The sequence below is a fragment of the Neopelma chrysocephalum genome, unplaced genomic scaffold (assembly GCF_003984885.1).
Source record: "Neopelma chrysocephalum unplaced genomic scaffold, ASM398488v2 Primary Assembly neopelma1_116, whole genome shotgun sequence".
NCBI lineage: Eukaryota > Metazoa > Chordata > Aves > Passeriformes > Pipridae > Neopelma > Neopelma chrysocephalum.
The window spans coordinates 41390-64388 of record NW_020897778.1 but is presented as its reverse complement, the minus strand read 5'-3'; the positions used below and the strand labels follow the sequence as shown (position 1 = coordinate 64388).

The window sequence follows — 22999 nt, the reverse complement described above, 5'->3', positions numbered from 1 at the left end:
TCCTTTCATCCTGTGACCCCAGAGAGTGCTGTGCTGGGCAAAATGGGAGCTGCCACCTTTAAACAAAGCATCTGTTTATTCTTGAAACAATTAGTGACGGCAGTTAGATCTTGAACTCGTTACTGAGCCCAAAACAATTATGATAAAAACAAGTTCCAGATGGGCTCAAAAGGAGTTGTTTTTGTCTTTACTGAATTAGAATGGATTCCATGTCTCCAAGTTCCTCTGGTATTTATGGACAGGAAACATGAATTACACACAATAATTTACAACAAACAAAAGAGATGAACACTGCAACAGCCCATTTATCTTTGCTCATGTGCCTTTTTGAGGTTTATGTGCTGTTTAACCCATGGGGAGAGATAATAGCTTTTTTCTTTGTTTTCTAACTCTCTGCTATTTTGGTTTGTATAAACCGAGACAGGAAGCTGTTGAGTTTCTGTTGCAGGGTTCAGTTTACCTGCAACTCCAGGCAAATGCTTGCATGTTCCCAAAAGTCACCCCAGAAATTGGGAAAACAAACCCAGAGGTAACAGGAGGGTCTAATACCGGTCTGTCACTGTGTACATGCAAAACTGTTCCCTTTCAGAAAATATATATATTTTTAAACTGAAGTCCAAATGAAACCACAGTGGTGAGTGTGCAACATACTAGTTCTTCTTTCCCAGAAATGTTTTCTTGTGAGTTGGTTTGTGGATTGTAAATGTTTACAGTATGACAAGTTACTATCACTAGAAGCCTGCAGATGCAGAGTGGGTAAATACTGTCCGGAAAAGAGCTGCCTCTGATACCATCACGTTTCAGTTCTTCCTGTGAATGACTTGTGCAGAGACTACAGTCAGGAATCCTTCTAATTAGTTCCCTGGGCAGCTCCAAGAACCGCAGACAGAAACCTTTTTTCAAAGCCCATCCAAAATGGACTGAAGCCTGGCCATCAGACATATTTTTGTGGAAACTCTGAGTTTCTGGTGTCTTGGGTTTTGAAACTGATGCTTCACATTGACATGACTTGAACTGCTTCCAAAAGGAAGGAGAACCCAGCAGATGACAGGCAGCAGTGGTACGTCACTGCTGCTCAGACCTGTGCTACATCTGCTTTGGGTCCCTGGGCAGTGGAAGCACGACAGGACAAGGCAGTAGGAAATCAGCAAAGAAACTCCTGGGCAATGTTTCTGTTTTGGCAGTACCTTCTTGCAGCTGAGACAAAGAGTATAGCTTTGCTTTTTCGGGTGTTTTTTTATCAGATTCCATGATTCTATAGAAGGCATCACTACAAAGGTGTGTAATGCAAACTCAAATATGTGGCTGGACTGATGAGAACTTGTGAAAGGACATAATTCAAAAAACCCATAAAATGTGACACAGATTGTAATAAAGACTAAAGCTGCCCTGGGCGTACTGTAGTGCATGAAGTCAGCTTGGCTGAGCTCCGACAGGAGTGAGATCATGGGCAGAAAGCAGCCTGGGAACCAGGGGTGACACTGGGATTTGTTTGGCCTCTTCCAGTGGGAGCTGGTGAGCTTCCCAATGCATTTCATCACTTCTCCCCCTTCCCTCACAAACCTTAGAAAAGAGGCCTTAAGTAGAAGCCTGGACAAGTAGAGTTCTCCAGTTTTGGCTGGCAAACAAGGGAAAAGAAGAAAATTGAGAAACTGATGCCTTTTTTTTAGATTTTATGCAATGTCTGATTTGCACATAGTCCTCCACAGTGAAATAAGTGGGATTGTTCATCTGGGTTCTCATCTCTGGGCAGCTAGTGAGACTGAGCTCCAGGATGAAGGCCTTCCAGCAGAGAAGCTCCCAGTATTAATCTCCAGCCTTGATTCAATCAAGGGGCAGGAATTCTAGTGCTTGAATTCAGCTTCTGTCTGGCATCCCCACTCAGTGAGCACAGACAGGAAACCTCTAATTACCCACCCAAAGGAGCAGGATATTTATTCATGTATTTAATTCATTATTCATTTATTGACTCTCAGTTCTTCAACTCCATTGCCCATCCTGCTGGGGCTGGGAGTTCTGTGGCATGCTGGAGGGCTGAGCTGCAGCAGCAGGGCATTTGGGCTGAAAAAGCCACATGAATATGGGCAGGCCTTTGCAGAGCTCCTGGCCCAATGAGTTTCCCTGAAAGCTCAGCTCTCCTCACCTCTTCAGAGCTGTCACATCCATCCCAGCTCCCACCAAAAGCCTGTAACAACACAGCCAAGCTTATTGACACTGCTGCAGTTCAAGTTCCATGTTCCTCCATGCTCAACTCCATTCCCAGGATCCCTATAACACAGCTCTGACCTGAAGGAATTTCTCCTTTTCCCCAGCACAGCGACATAGAGGGGGCTCTCAGCACCGCAGTGCCTGGGGCGTTCAGGAACCCAGTCCCTGGTCTCACAGGCGCCCACGGGACTCTGTCTTCTTCCCTCTCTCCGCCAATATGTTGCTTTAACCCCATGTCCTGTCATCTTCCAGCTGGGTTTTGTTCTTCATCAAAGGGCAGTCAGGGTGGAGGTGGTGGAAGACACAAAGACTCCCTCCCCCGCCAATAATTTCATTTCCCATTTAAACTGAGGGTTTAAACGGAAATCTCAGAGCTCATTAAGGCTCTGATGACAGCTTAACCCTCTCCTGCACAAACCCAACACGAGGCTCACTCCTCGTCTGAAACCAGGGTGGCTGTAACATTAGACCCGAGTCCTGAGCAGTGCAGGCAGCTCTGGAAAGCAGAGTCAGCACGAGTGGAGGATGTCAGGTTGCTGTCGTGTGTTGGACACAGTCCTACAGCCGGCAGACACGCTCTGCTCTCTCTTGAGGGCTGAATCCAAGTGCTGCTGCCGCTCCACAGAAAAACACGAGCACCTGCTGGGACCGCGCGTCCCTTGTGGTCTCAGCGACCTTGTGCGACCTTGAGAGGCCGGGGCGATCTCGGAGAAGCGCCTCACTGCTTCCTGCAGGAAGCAGGAGAGGTTTTGGCAGGAATTACTGACAACCCAAACCCCTTTGTGTCTTAGTGATGACAGGACTCTCCTGATGAGCGAAGCAGCCGGCACCGCCGCCCCTTCTCCCGGCCCGGCTGCCGCAGCGGGTCCCTCTCCCTCCAAACACCCGGGTGTGCGGGAACAACACGCTGGCAGCCCCGGGCTCTCGGGGGGCCGCCGCGGGGGCCGGAGCCGAGCCGGAGTAGGAACTGGGAGAAGGCACCGCCGGGCAGGTCCCTGTGCCGGGAGCCGGCGGCCCAGCCCGGGCACTGCCCCGACCGCGCAGCCCCACGAGCCCACCCAGGTCCCGATGCTTCTCCCTTCTCTGCCGCTGACGGCCCGCCCTCAGGACTCCCCCGACCCGCCTTTCTCGCCCCCGCCGTCACTCGGCCGCCGCAGCCATCGTCGTGGGGGGCGGTGCACAGGGGCGCGCCCCACCCACGGGGGCGACACACGGGGCTCTCGGGGGCGGCACACGGGGCCGGTCCCTCAGGCGAGCCCGTCCCTCAGGCGGGTCCCTCCTCCCCCGGCCCGTTCCGTCCGCGGCGGGTCCGCTCGCGGTTGGCGGCGCGCGCGGGCCGGGGCCATGAGGCGCGCTCCCATTGGCCGTGCCGCGCAGCCTGTCGCGCGGGGATTGGCCGGACGCGCCCCGCGGGGGGCGGGGGCGGGGGGGGCGTTAAAGGCGCCGCGTCCCCGCGCTGGAGCGGCGCGGCCATGGCGTACCAGGGATTCGCGCAGGAGTACCTGGGCATGCCCGCCGTGACCCGCGCGTACACCACCGCCTGCGTGCTCACCACCGCCGCCGTGGTGAGCGGGGACCCCGCCGGGGGGCAGGGCGTGGAGGGTTTGTGGGGGAAGCCGGGGGCTGGCTGAGGGCGGCGGGTGATGGCAGCTGCTCTGCCTGTCTCCCACAGCAGCTGGAGTTCATCACCCCCTTCCAGCTGTACTTCAACCCCGACCTCATCTTCAGGAAGTTCCAGGTGAGGCCCTGCCCGGGATTTGGGGCCCTCGTGCCCCTTCCCGGCGAGGGGTGGGTGTGACAGGCCGGGCTGTGCGTGTCCCGCTCCCCAGGGTGGACAGGGAGTGCTGTGTCATCCCAAGGGGCTCCTTTCCCACTGCTCCAGCCTTCCCTGACCAGTGTGGGCTGGGTCACCAACACAGTGTCCCTTCTTGTCACAGGCACCTGGATGGAGACAACACTTTCCAGCCTTTCCCTGCCACACATCATCTTGACATTTCCTTTTTTCCTTTACTCAAAGCCCATCTCCCCCTTCTCTGTGACACTGAGATGAGTGGGAGCTGATGTCGGGCTGGGTAGGGAAGGCTTTATTGTAGAGGGGCTTGAACAGTGATTTACTTTGGCCCTGGGTGCTTAATTGTAGTTGTTCATCCTTTCCAGAAAAGCAGAGAAATCTTCTTTCCCACACCTGAGAAGGGGAGACCCTCTGATGTGGGCAGTGAAGGGAGGTCCTGCACGAGGGTGGGGTGGAGCTGTCTGGTGTCCTGGGGTAGTTGTGAGTGGACAGGTGCATGACTGGGCATCCCCCCTGGATAGAGTAATGGGCTGCTCTGTGTGTGATGGGGAGAGACCTCTCTGTCCACCTCCTTTTCTCTCTCCTCTCTCTTTTTCAGATATGGAGGCTGATCACCAACTTCCTCTTTTTTGGGCCCCTGGGATTCAGTTTCTTTTTCAACATGATATTTCTGTATCCTTTGGTCTCAGTGAAGCTCTCTGCTCCCATTTTGGCTTAGATGCAATTCCCCCCCATCCATCTTCCTCCCCAGGCTGACTTGCCTTGGCAGCAGTCTGAGGCTGTGGGTTCTTCCCTTGGCTCTTTTGGTCTGAATTGAAGCCATTCCCCTGACAACTGTGCCCCCCTCCTGCCCCTCTATTTCTGCTTGCTGTGGGGCAGCCCTTGCCAAAAGGCTGAGGGAGCTGGCAGTGCTGCTGTGGCTCGTGCTGGAGAGCAGTGCCTGTTCTTGGGGCAAGCTCTGGCTGGAGAACAGCAGGTGCTTCTTTCTTTCCCTGGAGTCAGTGGTATGGGGTGAAGCTTGCACTGTTCTGCTTGGGGGCTGGGACACCTGGCTGACAGCTTCCTGGGATGAAATAGCTTGCAGTGGCTTATTCCCCCAAAAGTCACACTGTGGGGACACAGGGTGGCCAGCTGTTAATTTCCTATACTGCAACCCCTCCCTTCTCTCCTGCTCCCAGGTACAGGTACTGCCGCATGCTCGAAGAAGGCTCCTTCCGTGGAAGGACGGCTGACTTTGTCTTCATGTTCCTCTTCGGAGGGTTTCTCATGACAGTATCCTTTGGAGTTGGTTGAGGCTCTTTGGTGTCTTCTGAGATGCTGTTGGTAGCGTAGGGCTTGTCTGCTACCTCTCTACATCCTGGTTGTGTTGTGTGGAGCAGGTACCTGCCTGCTGAGCAGCACAGCTGGTTTGTGAACCTTCTTGGTGCCATGGGGCAGAGGGCCCTGTTGTGCCCCAGGCCTGCCAGGCTCATGCCCTGTGGTGTGGGAGAGCTGAGTATGTGGTGGAGGTGCAGCATCTTGCCGTATGGCACAGCTTGTGCTCCTCGTCTTGCCCACCCTTGTCTTGGCCTGTGCCTCACCCAGTGTGCTGAGAGCAGAAGCAAAATACAGGGAAAGCTGCCCGTGATTGTGTTGGTGCTTGCAGAAGTGCTGGTGCACCTGGCAAGGGGCTGGGCTGCCTCATCCCCAAAGAGGACATGTGGCAGTGTGCTGGGGAAGCTCAGCCTGAAAGGAGGCCACCTTATGCTCTGAGAACTTGTCCAGCTGTGACAGGGCCACTGTCTGAGCTCTGGTGAGTGGAGCACAGCTACAATTGCATGAGGTCTGCTCAGGAAAGTGAGTGCAGCTGAAGGCAAGAACACAGGGCCATGAGGACAAGGAGTGGGGTGTCCCCATACCATTGTCAGCACATCAGGCAGTGTGAGCCCAGCACTCTGTCCTTGCAACCTGTCAGTGGCTGGAGACATCACGCATCTTAAGAAGTTCTTTTCATGACAAAGTAGTCTGCTGGGGAGAAATATCTCCCTCCCAAGCATAAACCTTTCCTGAATGTCTTCTGCTGTCTTATGCAGATGGCTCAGAGCAGTGCTCTACTCACGGAGCTCTGTGTGAAGCTGTGTGAGCTCTCATGGCTCTCGGCCACCCTTGGGCGTTTGGCCAGTCAGTCTCCAGTGCCTGCAGCGCCCACGTGCTTGGCCATAGGTGAATTTGGAGTCCAACTACAACAAGGGCAGGGGAATTTTTTGCCTCTGTCTGTCTCCTTGTGTTCTGGAGAAGAGGACTGTGAATTGCAAGAACCATCTCACTGCTGAAATTCTTCTGTAGAAGGCAGATATTGGCTGCAAGCTAGTTGTTAATATGTGCCACTGTCTCAAGTGCTGTAAGGCTGCGAAGACCCTTCTTTGAAGGCCATTTTGATGTTCCCTTTGTAAAGGTGACTACATGAGCTCCCTGGTCTCCAGTGCTTGTAGACATCAGTTTAAGGAGTGAGCAATCTGTACATACTATTCCAGAGTGGCAGGGAGAGACATATGTGCAGGGAGGGTGGTGGTCAGTACATCTCAGGCAGCCCAGGAAAGGTTTGGTGGCATGGGCATTGATCAGCTGCATCAGTTTGGGTTTCCTAGTCACAAGGCACCCTGTGCTTCCTGGAGGTGGTGCACAGGGCAGGTAGGTTTTTCCTTGACTCTGTAGTTCCCAGCTATTTGGACTCTTTGCCAGCCTGTTTTTCCTGGGCCAGGCTTTCACCATCATGCTGGTGTATGTGTGGAGTCGCAGGAACCCTTATATCCGCATGAACTTCTTTGGGCTTCTTAACTTCCAGGCCCCCTTCTTGCCCTGGGTCCTGATGGGATTCTCTCTGCTCCTGGGCAACTCCATCATCATTGACTTGCTGGGTAAGTCAAAGCTGGTGTGTGCTGGGAACAAGGGCACTTTGCAGCCAGAGTTCTCTGTTCTCATAGGTGCTACTGGGGCTCTGGTACCTTCTCTGGGTTTCCTAAAGTGAGCTCACTAGGGTTGCTGGGTGGCTCTTGCTTGTGACCTGCTTTTTCGCGTGTCTTCCCCAGAGGCAGAAGTTGGGTGAGCTCTGCCTGACGCTCCTGCTGTGTCTGGTCTCCTGGGCGTCTGGTGCTGCCTTCAGGCTGATGGGCTCCCTGCCTGCTTCTGTGCTGATCACAGCAAACTGCAGCACCATGGCTCTGGTGGGAGCTGGGCCTGGGTACACAGCTGAGGGATTCCCAGAGCTTTATCCTGCTTAAGCTCCCAGCAGCTCTGGTTCAGCTGGCACAGGAGTCACAGCTGTGCCTGACCTTGGTGGCTTCTCTCCCCAGGGATTGCAGTGGGTCACATCTATTATTTCTTGGAAGATGTTTTCCCCAACCAGCCTGGAGGAAAGAAGTTGCTGTTAACCCCTGGCTTTCTGTAAGTAAAGCTGATTATTTCTGGGCTTTGCTGTGTTGCTTCCCAACCTGGGTCACTTCCATAGCAAACTGTGGTCTGTGACCACATGGGGTGACCACAGGACACAACTGCATGCTGACAGCACCTCAGCTCCACAGTTCATGCCTCTGCTGCATTATTTGCACATTATGTACATGTGTACACAGGACCCATACAGCAGTTGCTGATACCTTCAGCTTTGCTAGTAGAACTGTTCTTACTGCTTGTGGAAATGCTAGATGCAGGAAGGATTTTTTTCTGATGTATTTTTGTAGTTTAGGAAAGCAGAATATGTTCTGCTTCGTGTACTGAGGATCAAATCTGACCTAGAGATCAAGGAAGGAGAGGTACTGTCATCGTTGTGTATTGAGCTGAGCAAAAGAACAGTTTGGTGGTGGCACAATAGGCTGGTGGCTGTGGCTCGCAGCCAAACCACCTGGAGGGCCAGGGTGTTCCTAGAAGGGCTGGGGGTGTATCATCCTCAGCCCACTTTCCTAACCTGCCTGCTTGGTGGGATGGGCATGTCCCTTGCCAGGAAGATGGTATTTGACACACCTGAAGAGGATCCCAACTATAACCCTCTGCCTGAGGATCGTCCAGACCACCAACCCAGAGGCCAAGACCAGAACGAGCAGCATCCACAGTAACACAGGGGACTTCTTCATGTGGCCAGATTCCTCTCTTCCGGCTGGACTGACGCTGTGGCCCAGAAATCCCACTGGAATAACACCAGTTGCCATTCCGACGTGTAACGTGTCACTGTCTGTCTGGGTAACCCATCCTCCCCTTGTACCGAGCGGATCCACAGAGCTTTGCACGTGAGAACTGATGAATACTAAGAGGTGTTCTAGGGACAGGGACTGAAGCTGTGACAGCTCCTCAGTTACTCAGTGGGGAATAAGTATCAAATGGGGTGTTAAACCAGTTACTCCTTCTCTTTCTGTTAATGACTTGCTGTGTGCCAGGTCACTCTTGCCCTCTGTACAAAGACTAATGCACCTGGCCCTCACTGTTGTGAGACCTCTTTGTGGGCTTTCAATGAAGTAGTACTGTACCATGGTAGAATGCAGCTCAGCCTCTTCCTTTCCTTTACCCCACTCCTTTTTGGTGGTTGTTTCCAAAGAGTCTTTACATTAAAGTCTTTATTTTTCAGTTGTGTGTCCATTTCTGCTGGGGGCAGAGGCAGCAATCCATCAGGAATTTGCTCAAAACTGCCAGGTTGCTTGGGCTTTTCTTTTCTGGTGGGCAATGCCAGGTTCAGTCTAGCTGGGAGATGTCCTTCCCCTCTGCTGTCAGCTGGGCTGCAGAGGATGACAAGGGGTGTGAGGGGTGTCTAATGGGAGAAAGGGGTGCCTGGGAAAGGACAGGGGACTGAGCTGGACACTTCACCCAGGCAGTGACTGGAAGCAGCACTTGACACTGGTAATAAAGACTCTCTGCACCTGCAGTGTAATTCCACTCTTGTTGAATTTTTTAGTTCTGAGACTTAAACATCTGAGTTTCAGGGGAAAACTAAACAAACTAGTCCCTACCCTGACAGCTGTGCTAAATGGATTTGACCATGCAGTGCACACTGTGCTTGTACCAGACCTCAAAGCCTTTGGAGTAAATCTGCAAATGTATCTTGATAACGTTGCTTCTTCTCAGACAAACTTGCCAACCACCACCAAACTATGAAGAGAAGTGTGAGTATCCATCATCCAATTAAGAATTATGTGGGAACCTTGTGGAATATTGAACCACACCTCCCACACTCTCCTCCTCTGTCACCTTCCTGTGAAAACACTATTTCATATCAAAAATGTCATTTGAACAAGCTTTTCTGCTGCACTTGTGTTTTCTTCTCAGAAGAGGCTGAAAGACCTGTACAGGTGGTCGTTTGTTCTAGAAGACACAGTGGTGCTAAGGGCTAAGCAGTGTCAGACTCAACAGGTACTTGCTGTGTACCTTGCTCACAACCTAATGACACAGAGCTGGTGCCTCAGTCCCTGGAAAGTCTGTCTTTGAAGTCTGCAGAAATGCAAAAGCTGGGCTATGCTTTTAGCTAGGGTACCAGATTAACCTAAGGAGTTGTGACTGTAGAGCAAAAAAAGCTGCTCCTGGCTGTTCCCCAATGGTCCTAACAATAGATGGAGAAAGCTGGCTGAAGTTCCCATCTTTCTGGGAGTTGGTCCCCTGGACTGTCCTGCCTTGCCCCTGGTTGCTTGGAGGGACAATTCCTACAGCCTCTCAGGGACTGGAGAAGCATAGGGACATGCTGAAGTTGTTGTGTGCCCATACCTTGTTGTGAACTTTAGGATTAGGTAACCACAAGCTTCACAGCAATCAAAAAAACTGCATCACAGATCCTAGTTTAAGGCTATAGCAGTTTTACACTTGCTTTAGTCAAATGCCCTAAAGAGGCTGCTGGCAGAAGTCCTTGGTCATATAACAAAGGGAGCCTGAACTGTTCTCAGGCAGACTTCAAGTTTTTATGTCCATGAGACAACATGTGTGCCATGAGGGAGGCTGAGATGCACCAGGAGTCCCAGGTTTTGTCTTACTTGCTTAAATAACCTTTCAACCTCTCGAATAAGGAGTAATGAATAGAGTACCACTCTGGCATGGGAGCCTAGGATAAGACTGAATAATATTATTCCTAAATTGCAAGTTTTTGGTTTCTGCAGATGAACATCTGGAAAAAGTTGCCTCCCACCCAGGAATCAGAACTGGCTCTGTTATTACTCAAGTCTAAACATGATAAATTAAGGCCAAAAAGTGTTTTTTGACTGTGCTAGCAGTGTGGGTGGATCAGCAAGGATCATAAAACCTATGGCTTTATCATAAAGGCCTGAGCATAACTGTCAGGCTGCCAGCAAAATCTGCCCTGCTTGCAACACTCATCAGTTCTGGCAGTGAATGATAGGAACTCCATCAAAGAGCAGGCATATCTCAATAGCTAGATTCCAATTAGTTTTTAAGCAAACTTGGATTATTTTTTTAATCTCACTTCAATGGATCTTGTTTTTAAACTCCCCAGGGAAAGACAGGTTGTTTCTAGGTAAATCCTGACACTGCAGTGCTAAGGGTGTTCAAGACACCCACTTTGCTCCGGGTGCTCTGTGTGCTGCAACTGGCAGCAACATGTGCTGACAGTGACCACAGCAAAGCCTCTGGCTGAAGAGAAGCTGCAGTCTCAGTGACTTTGATGTTTTTCAGATGCAATCTCTACAGAAAACAGGGTTCACCCCACACCAGGTGACAGAAAGGACTGTTAAAGTCTGTGATTTCAGTTAAACTGTTCTACCTTGTCAAGTAAACCAGCTGAACACCTCCCTGAGTTCATTACAGACTGTGCCAAGTGTGGTAGCAGGCCAATCCTTTAGAAAGTTGTTTGGTGCTTCTAGTTTTAAGTCTCATTCTTGCTTTCTCCTGCAGCAAAAGGTCTTGGGCTGTTTTACCTGTTAAATAAAGCACTCAGGAAAACTGAATGCAAGTCAGGGTTGAGCATTATACCCAAAAGCATTAATATTAGGCCCTGGGGCTGCTCAGTTACCTGAATAGCACAAAACATGGGGAGATTCACTGTTCATTCAAATTTACTGAACTCAACCTAAGTAATATGCATTCCTTTTATTTAAAAAGTTGTCCTAATAGTGCATGTTGCACCTATACAAAAGAATCTTTACACTGTCCACACACAGGTATATAAGGGCTCCAGCACCTGCCACAGGTCTGAGCTCGCTCACGCTGCTAACGCAGCGTTCTTGGTATGTGGCATTTGGGTGGAGGGGTGGGGGCAGAAGTCAGCAGTACTGGGAACTCTTGGCAAGTGGAATGTGTGTCCCCTTCAGGGACAGAGAGACCCCTGCCAATCCTAGATCCATTTGGGAGAGGGAATAGGGATAAAGTCTGTAGGAAGAGCACCAGTGTCACAACAGGGAGGTTACCAGGCTGGAGCAGTATTGGCCAAACGTCTCATGCGCCTATGGGAGAGAGAGAGAGAGGTACAGTTAGTGCTGTGTTACAGCCACGGGAGGTCTGACCACACCCAACATTTCTCGGGAGGTTGTCGCAGCTTTGTGCACTCCAGACAGGTTTACTGCCCAGACAGAACTCCTCATTCACCTGAGACTGCCCCTGTTGATAAGGCTAAGACTACTTTCAGTAACACCTTTTAGAGCACTTTTGCTCATTAACTTGGACTGAACCACTTGCTACTGTAAACTATTCAGTCAGCCACAGCTGATAAGCAAAATGACTATGCTACTGTTAATCAGCAGTAAAAAAAGTCCTGGGAAAGAGCTGAGGCAGTATATTTACCATTTCCACAACGTATCTTTTGGAGAGATGCTAGCCATTCATTGTATCTGCTGGGAGCAATTTCACCAGGTAGGAGCAAGTGCTCTGAACTGCTTGTCAAACATGGCTTAGCAGGTCTCTGGGGGGCAGAGCTCCCGTGCTGGCAAACAGGTTGGCATCAGTCAGGCTGGAGCTGGGAGCTTGCCCATTCCTACATCACACAGCACTTTGCCCTACATAAAAGGCAGCCTTGTGGCAGGATTCTAGGTAGCATTAGAGTGCATGAAACTCCAATACTTTTGGTTAATGCCTTCCTATAGAAACAAACCCCCTTGGGCAAACAGAGAGCCCAGGGAAAAGAAAAAAAAAAAAAAGAAAGGAAACTTTGCTTCAAGCAGGAGATGGTTAAAGTAGAGCTTTTGGTGTTTGTGGAGCAAGGTGATAACAATTTAAATGCCCTGAAGCTAAAGGGATATGAGTTTCTGTTGTAGTGTGCAGGTCTGACATTCTGCCAGTTGGCTCTCAGTAGAGAAAGACAAACATCAAAGCTTTTAACTTCTCTCCTAGGGGCAGGCCAAGAGAACTGTCTGAAGTAGTGGCAGCACCTTGTGTTTCTGTCCTGGTCTCTGATCTTCTTCTCCATCTCGGCATCTGTGAGGGTTTCCAGGAGAGGGCACCACTGGTCAGCGTCCCCCGTGTTGCGAATCGCGATCTCCACAGTCGGCAAAGGGTTCTCGCTGCAGGGCAGGGCAGAGGGCAACAAAGCAACATCCATCAGAACACTCCTCTGGGTCACCAGCCCAGATACAAGCACAAGGACAACAGAGCCTCATTTACAGTGTTTCAGGACTCAGCACTCATTCTTAGCTCTGTTTGCACAGCGTGGCTCCCTGCAGTTCACCACAGGCTCCTGGTTACAACCTTGCAGTGCCTGAAGTTTTTGGGAGAGCTGCTACTGCCATTTCTGTGGGGTTTGTGTTGGAACTGGGGCTGATTCAGTTCTCCCCCACAAGCAGCCATTACATCCCCGTCTGGCAGCATCCAACCCCTTCAGGCAGAGGCACAGGTCCTACCAGGTCATTAGTGCTGGGAACGCTTCTCCCACCACAGCAGCAGGGCTGGGACTGTTCATAGGGTTCCTTGTCTAGCCTTGCTCTTCTGCAGCTCTGACTTCCTAGCTGTAGTTTGCCTAACACACCCCTGACAGCTCTTCCCTGGCAAAAGTCTGGCTTTCTGGGAGCCTGATAGTGGAACAAGCAGTGTTCTCCCAGTTGCCAGGGAAAGGGTAGTCTTTTAGGACCTGCTGTTAACCAGAGGCTGTGGCTACTCCCTATACAAGCAATGAATCACTAGGCTGTGTCCCAGATCACAAGATCTGCTCCTCAGAGATCTCTCTGCCCTGACCAGCTGTATTATCACATGCACAAAAATATTTATTGCTTCACTAGCTGCTTTTCAGTAAAAGTCAACAGGAACTGACCAGGAGTAGCTTCCCAAATATTGACAGAGGAGCCGGAAGCCCAGCATAAATATAGAGGAGCCTCGGAATGTAAATGTTTGCTTTGAATTCTCGAAAGCGCAGCCTGAGCTGCAGAAGTGTGTGTGTGAGAGGAGCCCTGGACAGGTGTGCACACACATCCGGCCCCCTCCCCAGGGACATGCCTCCCTACACAGGATTTCAGCACTCATGGGCAGCCCTCTCATTCCCCCAGGAAGGAACTGAAATGGTAATTGTCATGGGAACACACAACATCTGCATCAAAGCTAATAATCTAAAATAACAACTCTTCAAAGTGATGCTACAATGAAAAATTCATCCAGAGTCTTTGGTATCCAATCTGGGGAGGAAACTTTAGTCAAATCTACTTTCAGTACTGCTGACATCCACTAAACAACACTCAAACCCAGGAATTTCATCTCAGCCCTGGGCTGCTACACATTCCAGGCAAAATGCTAGATATTAACTGGGGTGTTTTTTCTACTTGATAGCATGGTCTCTATCATGTAAGTCTCTCAGTTACTACACTTAACACTGGGCACACACAAGAATTAAACAGGAGTGGAAAGCTGGCTTCATGTGCCCAACGTAATTGCAAGGCAACTCAGATACCACATTTCTTTAGCAAAGAATCAAAGATAAACTGAAAAATCCTCCCTTGTCTCCTAATTCCACAGTAAGACAGCTCCTCCTCCCCTGTTATTTCGTGATGAAGACAACAGTGCTGCTGGCAGAATGGCTGAAAGGCAGGAGTCTTAGGAGAGCAAGGCACTCCCTCTGCTCGGGGTCCTGGCCTCAGGCAGTGGTGTCAGGGCAGGGAAACACCATCCTTTGGAAAAGTGACTCCTCAGGCACGTGGGTTTGGTGTGTGAGAGAATTTGTGCCATCATTCAGGTCCCAAAGGCAAAACTCTGGCTATGAAGTGCCGTGTGCTGCCACCAGAAACATTCAGAACTGAGGTGGGAACATCTTAACACACCATCCCCCCGAAAATCCCACAGGCAGCAGTTACCTGTCTGCCTCCAGTCCTGCCCTTCCACTGGGCTTTTGGGCTCTCCTTGTTTTGCACAGAGCAGGCCAGCTGGAAGAACTGCCCTGGCTTTCATCAACTAAAAGACAGTTTTACCTCTCCCTCAGATGATTAAGAGGCACATGACTTCTCAAACCCCCAGTCCCTTGAGATATTAAGGTTCTTTTGATACATCTAAAGCAGACCCTTTCCTTACATCAATGGAATGATGTTGGAGCAACCACCACTCCTGTGGTTTGGGAATTCAGGAACTAACCAACCACAGAACCCAAATATCATTAATCACTGCAAGGTTTCAAAAGTACTACTTTGCTGGAAGAAAAAAGGGAAGAGGACATGTTTGTACAATGACAAAAAACAAGGTTTCAATTAGATGTTTTTTCTCTCTGAACAGCTCATGTCTATGTACTTTGTTCTGTGGGGTTCCTTTCTTAGTTTTTTATTCTCCCCCCACCTTGCAATACTGCCACAGTCTAAAGACAGCCCAAAATCTGCCTGTTTGAACTACCCCTAAAAGGAAGCACTGTTCAGTAACCATGGCCATGTTTTTAGAGAGAATAGTTTGAAGTTGGCACAAACATGATATATCTGAGAGAGCCTGGGCATCACTGACTAAAATTTTACTTGCTTCAAGTTCCAAAGACTCACAGGAAGCAAAGGGAGAAAGGATCCCCCAGCAACAGTAACAGGTACACAAGGTTAATTTCTTAACTTGGACATCTGGAAAGGCACAGGAAGGAAGGACAGACACTACACCCTCTGCTACTGCAGGCCACAATGTAGTCAGTGCTGGCAGCATGACAGGTTCTCATCTACCACCCTGAAAGTTCCCATGGTTTCTCAGGAATGCACACCCACTGCTCTGTTGTTGTTGTTGGATGTGGTCCCAAGCTGGAACTGCAAATATCAGTCAGCTGCTGTGGATGGTAAGGTAGAAACCATCTCACCAACTCCATGAGGAGAAGGGACATCAGCAGGATGGATACACAACATAACAGTTTCAGTAGAAGAGTTTAATTCACATGTGCTAAATGGTCCCTTTCCATTTTCTAATATGAATTACTCTGGGGATCACTTTAGAACCAAGTAGTTGCTGTGGAAGACTGTCAGGATAAAAAGTACATCCAGAGGAAGCAGAGTGAGACTAGTGCAAGAGCAACTAGTCCAGAGCAGTTCAGTGCCTGTTTTCCACAGAAGGCTGACCAGACAGGAAACCTTCAGACAGAGGGGGAGGAAGGAGCAGAGCTCATGGCAGCAGCCAGCTGCCCCACAGCTTCCAGCTCCTCCATCTTAACTCCCCTCTAACTGCTCTAACTGCCCTCTCCCTGAGGTTTCCTTTGCTGCCACACAAAACTGGTGTCAGCAGCACCATTCCCTCACCTCTGCAAATACAGCCTTTACTGAACTCAAACTTCCCTGACTGTCCCATGACCCGAGGTCACAAAACCTCAGAGTGCACATTAGGGGATGGTTACAGCCTGCAGACTCAGCACCCTGCTGTGGATAACATCAGTACAGGAACTCCCCACAGAACACTGCACAGCACAACTGGAAACCATTATCAGTAGGAGACAAGTTACAAAGCTGACTAATCAAACCTGACACTGCTGCTTTCCAGCTGTGAGAAGGGCCTATGATCAAGCCAACTCTAACATCAGCCAGGGTAGAGAGCTACAGTTTCCATCAGTCTGAGTTAAACACACCGAAGCTTGAGACAGTGGATGGCCCAAGTCAGGCAAAGCCAAGAAAACAGAAATGTATCCAGGGCTCACTATTAGCTTACATTAGAAGAGGAAGACACAAGGTATTCAGTCCCTGTTAAGCAGCCTTTCATTCTGCAGCAGAAGCTGACAGTTCATCAATATTTGGTCCTGAAATGTATTAGACCCAACAGGAAAAGATACTTGGGCACAAGCACAAACATTTTTAAGAAGGACAGAATGGGTACAAGCCATAAGGACCAATTTCAAAGGGAACCTTCTGCATCAGGTCAGCTGTTCTAAGATCCATTGATGCAGATGGCCATGAAGTACAAACACACCCCCAGAGCTGTAGGAGGAAGGTGACAGTTCAGTACCTGAAGGCGTATGTCTTCTGGTGCCAGCTCAGCTGGCCCCGGATGCTGTAGGCAATAGTAGTGACAAACTCCCCACCCAGGCCAAGCTCTGAGCACAGCTTCAAGGCAAACTTCTCTGGTGAATTCTCCTTCTCTGACATGTCCCACTCAAACTGGTCTACAAGGGAAATGTTTCCTACATGGATGTTCAGCTGGAGATAAGGAAAGAAACAGGTTATTTTTTTCTACTCTCACAATGGTTTGTCAGAGTAATTGAACTGAGGAGGCAGAGGCTGGAGAAGAGAAGCAGAGCAGTAACTCCCAGTTCATTCATCTGCAGAGTTCCTCAACTGAATTCTTAACTCCAGTAGCATGAAGGCAACTCAGCTTTCCTCATCGAGGTTCAGTTCTTCCAAAAGAAGATGACAATGCTTTAACTGAACTATTTCATCATCTCGGGGGCTGGCACATGAACGTTTTAATAATCTGCCATCTTGGTTCTGTTCTTAATACATGGGACAAAACACAATCTGAGAGCTCCTTTGCAGTCTTACTCCCCCAGCCACAGAAACCCAAATGGTTCCGCTCTCGTTCTACTGCCTTCCTGTATTACCTTAATAATAACTCGTTGGTCCGACTGATCTTCCAGGATACTGTCAGTTGGGTACGACTCGATCTGTTGTCGGATGGCAGACGCAATAGCAGGGACAAAGGTCAGAGGATTCAAATCCAGGTCATCGCAAAGAATCTCAGAGAACATTTCTGGGGTCATTAGCTTTTCTGATACAGAAGAAGAATCAACACTGTTAACCTTCTTAGAAATCAATATCTGACACTTACAGAATACATAAAATTAATCTCGCAGTGTGAGAAAGGGAATCGCAATTGCATCGCCCTTTTACTTTTAGAAGGGTGTTTTGTATCAGGTTTGTAAGGACATGCACACTGACACAGGGACTTACAGCCTTCTTTACCTGCATGGAGACAGCGTGGCTATGGTCTAACAAGCCCCACCCATTAATCTCAGCTAACAGAGTAGTCTCAGACCACTGAGCTGATGAACTGGCTCAGGAGAATATGCCAGTTAAACTCTTTGGACTACATGAGTCCAGGAATGACTGCAACCCATGGCAGAGCATTTGCTAAGAGACATGAGCCCTGAATACAGTCCAGAGAGGGAGCTTTAAAGCTTTGTGTATATGAGGCAAGGACATCCACAGTCATGCTTGTTCTCTCTTCACATTTGGTGATGGATACAACTATACCTCTCCAGCCTCAGGAAACTCTCCTTGCTACGTACCATTCATGTTCCACGTAAATGCATCTCTGAGTTTCTGCCCATCAATTTCCATATCAAGCCTGATTGGAACCAGAACCTCTGGCTGGGATGCATTCTCATGGATCACTGCTGGGTCATGGTCATCAAAGCTAAAAGGAAGAGCAACAACAGAGTGTATGCAACTAGCACATGACACATCTGGCATCCATAGAGGGGAGGCATTGTTTGTTGGAAGCAATCCCCACACTCCAACTGCATAATCAGTCTATAGACAGACTCCTCAATGCAAACTTACAGGGCTAAAGGTAACCAATACCAGTTTATCACCTTTTATTACACCTTTCAGAACACATTCTTGCAAATAAAAGAAGGAAGCTTTCCAGGATTACCTTTATCTTGGTTGCCTCAAGTTTTAGAATGGAAAAAAGTTAGTCATGAGCCCCAGCAGCACTCTCCACTGAATAAAGTAGATCAAAGTTACTGGAATATGGTGGTGAGAGGAAGCCTGTCCTTCACAGAGAGGGTCCTCAAATAACAACTGCTTGGCAAATCAGCAGGAAGTAGAAGGAACTCATCAGGAAAAGAACGAACCATTGTCCTGACAAAAGGAAAGCCTCCTCTCTGAGGCCTGGCTGGGTGCTGTAAGGAAGAGCCTCAAGGCATACAATTTAACTAAGAGCCTCCAAACTGGCAACCTGCAGGTCTTTTGTCAATTAAGAGATGAATCACAATGTTACATTAACTCATCAGCACCGCCCTGGTAGTATCACTTTGGTAACTGTTTCCACTTTTCGGAAGCAGGAAGCTGTCTTACCATAGAGGGAACGTTCTCTTCTTATCCCTGCCCATGCGATTCCTGTTAATGGTTGTTGAGCATGGCACTGCATCCAGGTGGTGAGAGCTGTTGGGCAGGGTCGGCACCCACTGGTTGTTCCTCTTTGCCTTCTGTTCTCTAAGGAAGGAGAGTGGATGTTAAACTGCAGACCCTGAGCACCACTGTTACTATGTAAGGAATGGCATAACTTTAAAGTCATGAGTTCCTGCTCTTTTATTCTGGAACCATCCACATTACTGTTCCAAGAACTCATGTTCCACACCAGCCTCTGGGAAGCCCATTCTCCAGCTCACAATTATCCATCAGATATGGATCCAGGTGCAGCATTATAAATACTAGGTTCATATTTGGACTTTCTATCTACACTTTATAAAAAGACTATTGAGAAATGCGAGGTCTCCAGAAGGCAGTATGTGCAGGGAGTGTGTTCTGCAAAACATCTGTTACAGATGGAATGCAGTAATTGCAAAAAAATTTGTATCATCAAACACTTATGTTTTATTTCCTGTTGTATGTGGGCAGTAACCCAATCCTCAGGCTCTGGAGATCTCCATTTGCCCAACACTGCAAACAGTTCAATCACACTGGCAAACAAGCCCTGCACAATGGCCTGTGCTTCCTGCCCAAGCTGACATCTTCCAAGCAGCTCCATTCTGAGCTTGGCCCCCACCAACCCTGGTTACCTGAGGTAGGTGGGAGGTTCTGTGCTGATGGACACTGCTTTATACTTCTCATCGTTTCCATCCAAGATCTCTTCCACTTCAGAGGCCTTTAACAGAGTCACACTCGTGGCTAATGTTGTATAGCCATGATCTATTACCAGGAAAGAGGCCAATAATTAACACAAAAAAGGGCTATTAGCACTGTAACATTAACAGGCTACATAGTGACAAGCCCTCTCTGACACTGCAGGAGGAACTAAAATAGGCTACCAAGTGCTACAAGCGTCCTTTGGGCTTCATCTATCTTCTCTTAGACATTTACAAAGCCCAGAAAACAATAAATCCTCAGTGCACTTAACGGTTGGAAATAGAGAGGCAATGATCAATAGAAAAGCTGTTAAGACTCGGAAAAGGGGGAGAAATCTCAGGACAGCTCTTGCTGAATGACAGAGACCATCTGCACCGGACAGTCCTGCTAAGGCTCTGAGAAAGAGGAGTCAGGCATGGGATCAGGATGCACAATTAGGGCGACCACAGGGAGAGATCAGAGGAAGAGGACTAGACATTAATATTATTGTAATAGCACCAAAGGTCACTGTGGACATTCTTCCTCTAGCACAGCTAAGAATAACACACAGATAAGACTTACATCTTCGGGGACTGTGAGACCGCTGATTTTCTGTTGGGGGGAAAAAAAAGAAAGCAAGAGATCAGCAGGATACTTGGGGAAAGGAGACGTAAGTCCAGAGCAAACCATGACTTTTTTTATGCTTCAGTCTACAGAGCATACAACAAGTCATATTGCTGAGAAATTTAACTGCTTGCTATTAGTGCCCTAACAAAAATACCAATATTCTCCCTCTAGCACTCACATCAGTAGCAATGCACCACAAATTCTGGCAGCCATAAACTTTGCCAGGAGCAAAGTTAAGCAAAGATGCACATTTTCAGTGGGGCATCCTTGCAACACTCCTGCCTATTTGACAAAAGAGGCAAAGATGCCCCTCTTTGTCTATAAAACTTTTCTGAAACACAGTATCATTATACTATTACTATTATAATATAGCATCACTGGAGATGTGGCTTTTGCTTTGTGACAAATGCAGCCAAACCCAGGAATGCCATGATGGCTGTTTCCATTTCAGAATGCTTTTGATCAGGTGATATTTGTTGCCAGGCTGAACCAGGAGCCACCAGTGCCACCACTGCAGGGAGTTCCATCACGGGGGCGGCCTGAGCGATTCACACAGCCCTTGAGGTGCACAAGCCTCTGAATCGCCAGGGACAGCTTTTCAAGGCCAAATTTTGGATAAACACTACTGGGACATGTTTATTCATCTTCTCACCATGTGAAGAGGCCACTATCTTCTTCCTTTCTTCCACCGTGGCCAGTCGCCTCCAGAGCGAGGGGTATCTCTTGTACAGGGAACCGCGAAACATGCGCAGGTAGTTTCCCACCTACAAGAAGAGAAGTGGAAATGTGGCTTTGTATTCCATTTAGGAGATTTTTAGCAGAAGCTGAAACAAATTCATGTCTTTGTAACAATAGGAGGGATCTCCTAAGAGGGTTCTTTGTTTTGGGGGGATTTTTTGTGATAGACTGACTGTGCTGGGTTTGGCATCAAACAGCACCACAATTTTTCTGGCAACACAGAAAACAAAATTTTTATCATCACTTATTTCACTAGTCTTATACAAAAAAGCTGTCATCCCTTGGCAATAATCAATTTAATAGGAAAACACTCCATTCATTTTCATGTATTTTTGAAAAACCTATCCTTTCTTTACTTCAATTTCCACATCAATGCACAGTGTTCAGTCAGAACTAAACCAAACCAGATACCCAGCTCTCTGACACGTTATAATTTTTACTTTGAACCTCTGAGCCATTTTGACATTGCTTGAATACAGCAAATGCTCGGAGACTTGTATTTTGTTTTAAACTCTCTGAACAGGCCAAATGTGATTGCTGCCAATAGTCCTTTTTCAAATTTACTTACCATTTGTAAAGCAGTTCCGTTCTTCCTGGCATAAGATCCTCACCTGTGCTGAAGGCTACAGCAGGCCTTGCTGAACAACAGAACTATTTCTAGATTCTGAAATCAAATTTTTAGACTGGTAGTACTGGCAGACTCCCACACATTGAGGTTTCTATTCCTTGTTTGACAAGACTCTTTTGATCTTAATTTTTAATTGTATCTTTCACTCTACAGTGCTCATCAACAGACAGAAATCAACAGTAGGTAAAAAAGGCAACCCTTTTCCCCCTCGATGTGCCTGATGCGACAATCTCACAGCTCAGCTGACTGCAGTTACAGTTCTTCTTTCAAACTTTACATTTCACATGAGACACCACGGGCTCTTCAGTCCCCGTTCATGCTATACAGATGGCAATTTAATTTATCCAGTATTTCGTTTTTCGCATCAAGGCGGGAGCTATAACATTTTTTCCTGTTTCCAACCGTGACCATTTCCATTGTGCTGAAGGACCAGTATTTCGTGCCTTATAAAGGCTTGTCTTCAGGGAGGATGAACATCCTCTCCGCCCGGGAGAACAGTCTCAGCACAGGCACTGGGGGGCTAAAGCGCTGCACGCCGGCGATTGTTGGCCAGACCCGTCTGCACAAGCAGCAGGAGCCGCGCTGGCTGATTCTGGTGCTGTTTCTGACCCCAAAGGCCCATGTGTGGGATCCATTACCTCGCAGAACGTGAAATAACCCAAACCCTGAACAAGAAATCCCAGCGGGGTCTCAGGGGGGGGACCCGCTCCCCGCGTACTCGAGCGTGTCCCGGGGGCGCCCTTACTGGGAGCACTGGTGCCCCCAGTCCCCCAGCACAATCGAGGGGACCCGCAGGGACCGCAGACCGGTCTCCCCCGCCCCCGGGCTCCCCCTCGCCCCTTCCCCACCCCGTGCATCCCCCCCCCCAGCCCGGCCCGGGCCCGGCTCCCGCCCGGGCCGCACCTCGGAGCCGATCATGTAGACCTCGCCGTCCTCCTCCAGCTGGAACTTGACGGGCTTCTGCCCGAAGGTTTTGCTCAGCGCCATCATCATCATCGCGGCGGCGGCGGGCGGGGGGAGCGCCCGGGGTGCGGAGCGGGGCCCGGCAGCGGCGGCGGCGGCGGCAGCAGCGACAACGGGCGGCTCCGCGGCCTAGTGCGGCCCCGCTCGGCGCATGCGGAGGGAGGGGCGGCGCGGTGAGGGAGGGACGGAGGCAGGCACGGCAGGAGCGGGGGTTGTAGAAAAGAGGCGGCTTTTATTGTCGCGGGGCGGCACATAAATACAGACAGACCCCCCGCACTGGTGCGCGCTGCACCCACGGCTGCGGCTCCGCTCGGGGCCCGCGGCACCGCGACCCCCGCGCTGCGGCACCGGCGGACGGAGCGTCCCGGCCTGCCAGCCGGGCACCCGGGCTGCGCTGGATTGGGAAATGAAAGGGAAGAGTGGCCGCAGCCCGGTGGGGTTTGGCTGGGCAGGCCCGAGGCGGGTGTGTGCGGTGCCAGCCCGGGGGCAGCGGGACGGGAGCGGTCAGTGCATCCTGAGCGACCCGGGGTGGGAACCTCACCCGGGTGAGCGCGGGGCAGTGTCCAGCACTGGCACCCGGCACCGTGGAGGGGAGGGAAGGAGGGAAGGGGCCCCTTGTCTATATACAAATCGGTACAAAATCCTAACGCGTACGAGTGATACAACGTCAAACCGGGAGTAGGGCTGCGGCAGGGCCCTGGCAGTCCCCGCGGCTGTCCCGGCCAAGGGACCCTGGCAGCAGCCGCACGTCGCACCCTCCGCAGGTACAGTCAGTGTCCTTCAGACCCCCTGGCTGGGGCTGGGACAGCCTTCCTCCCTGGCCAGCGTCTGGAGCACCAAAGGGCTGCTGTAGTGAGCTGTGTAAACATAGGAAATGCCATCGGATCAGTTCTA

The 22999-nt window shown here is 49.8% G+C and overlaps 2 protein-coding genes across 4 annotated transcripts; one reads left to right on the top strand and one right to left on the bottom strand.

Annotated features, from left to right (window-relative positions):
* Positions 1-3636: 3636 nt before the first annotated feature.
* Positions 3637-8894, top strand: DERL3 (derlin 3). 3 transcript variants are annotated; one of them, XM_027696713.1, is made up of 7 exons: positions 3637-3773; positions 3881-3946; positions 4599-4672; positions 5179-5272; positions 6702-6897; positions 7333-7423; positions 7977-8894. In XM_027696713.1, exons 1-7 carry the CDS (start codon positions 3681-3683, stop codon positions 8086-8088), a joined length of 726 nt encoding a protein of 241 aa, XP_027552514.1. In that variant the 5' UTR covers positions 3637-3680; the 3' UTR covers positions 8089-8894. The 3 variants fall into 3 exon arrangements, with proteins under 3 accessions (XP_027552514.1, XP_027552515.1, XP_027552516.1); XM_027696714.1 differs by having other exon boundaries at positions 3643-3773; positions 3884-3946; XM_027696715.1 differs by lacking the exon at positions 3881-3946 and having other exon boundaries at positions 3643-3773.
* A 2140-nt stretch (positions 8895-11034) lies between these two features.
* SMARCB1 (SWI/SNF related, matrix associated, actin dependent regulator of chromatin, subfamily b, member 1) lies at positions 11035-22178 on the bottom strand. The gene is made up of 10 exons (XM_027696712.1): positions 22046-22178; positions 20429-20540; positions 19732-19761; positions 19104-19233; positions 18400-18537; positions 17607-17734; positions 16920-17086; positions 16328-16518; positions 12328-12459; positions 11035-11406 (listed from the first exon to the last, which is right to left on the bottom strand). Exons 1-10 carry the CDS (start codon positions 22136-22138, stop codon positions 11367-11369), a joined length of 1161 nt encoding a protein of 386 aa, XP_027552513.1. The 5' UTR covers positions 22139-22178; the 3' UTR covers positions 11035-11366.
* Positions 22179-22999: the final 821 nt, after the last annotated feature.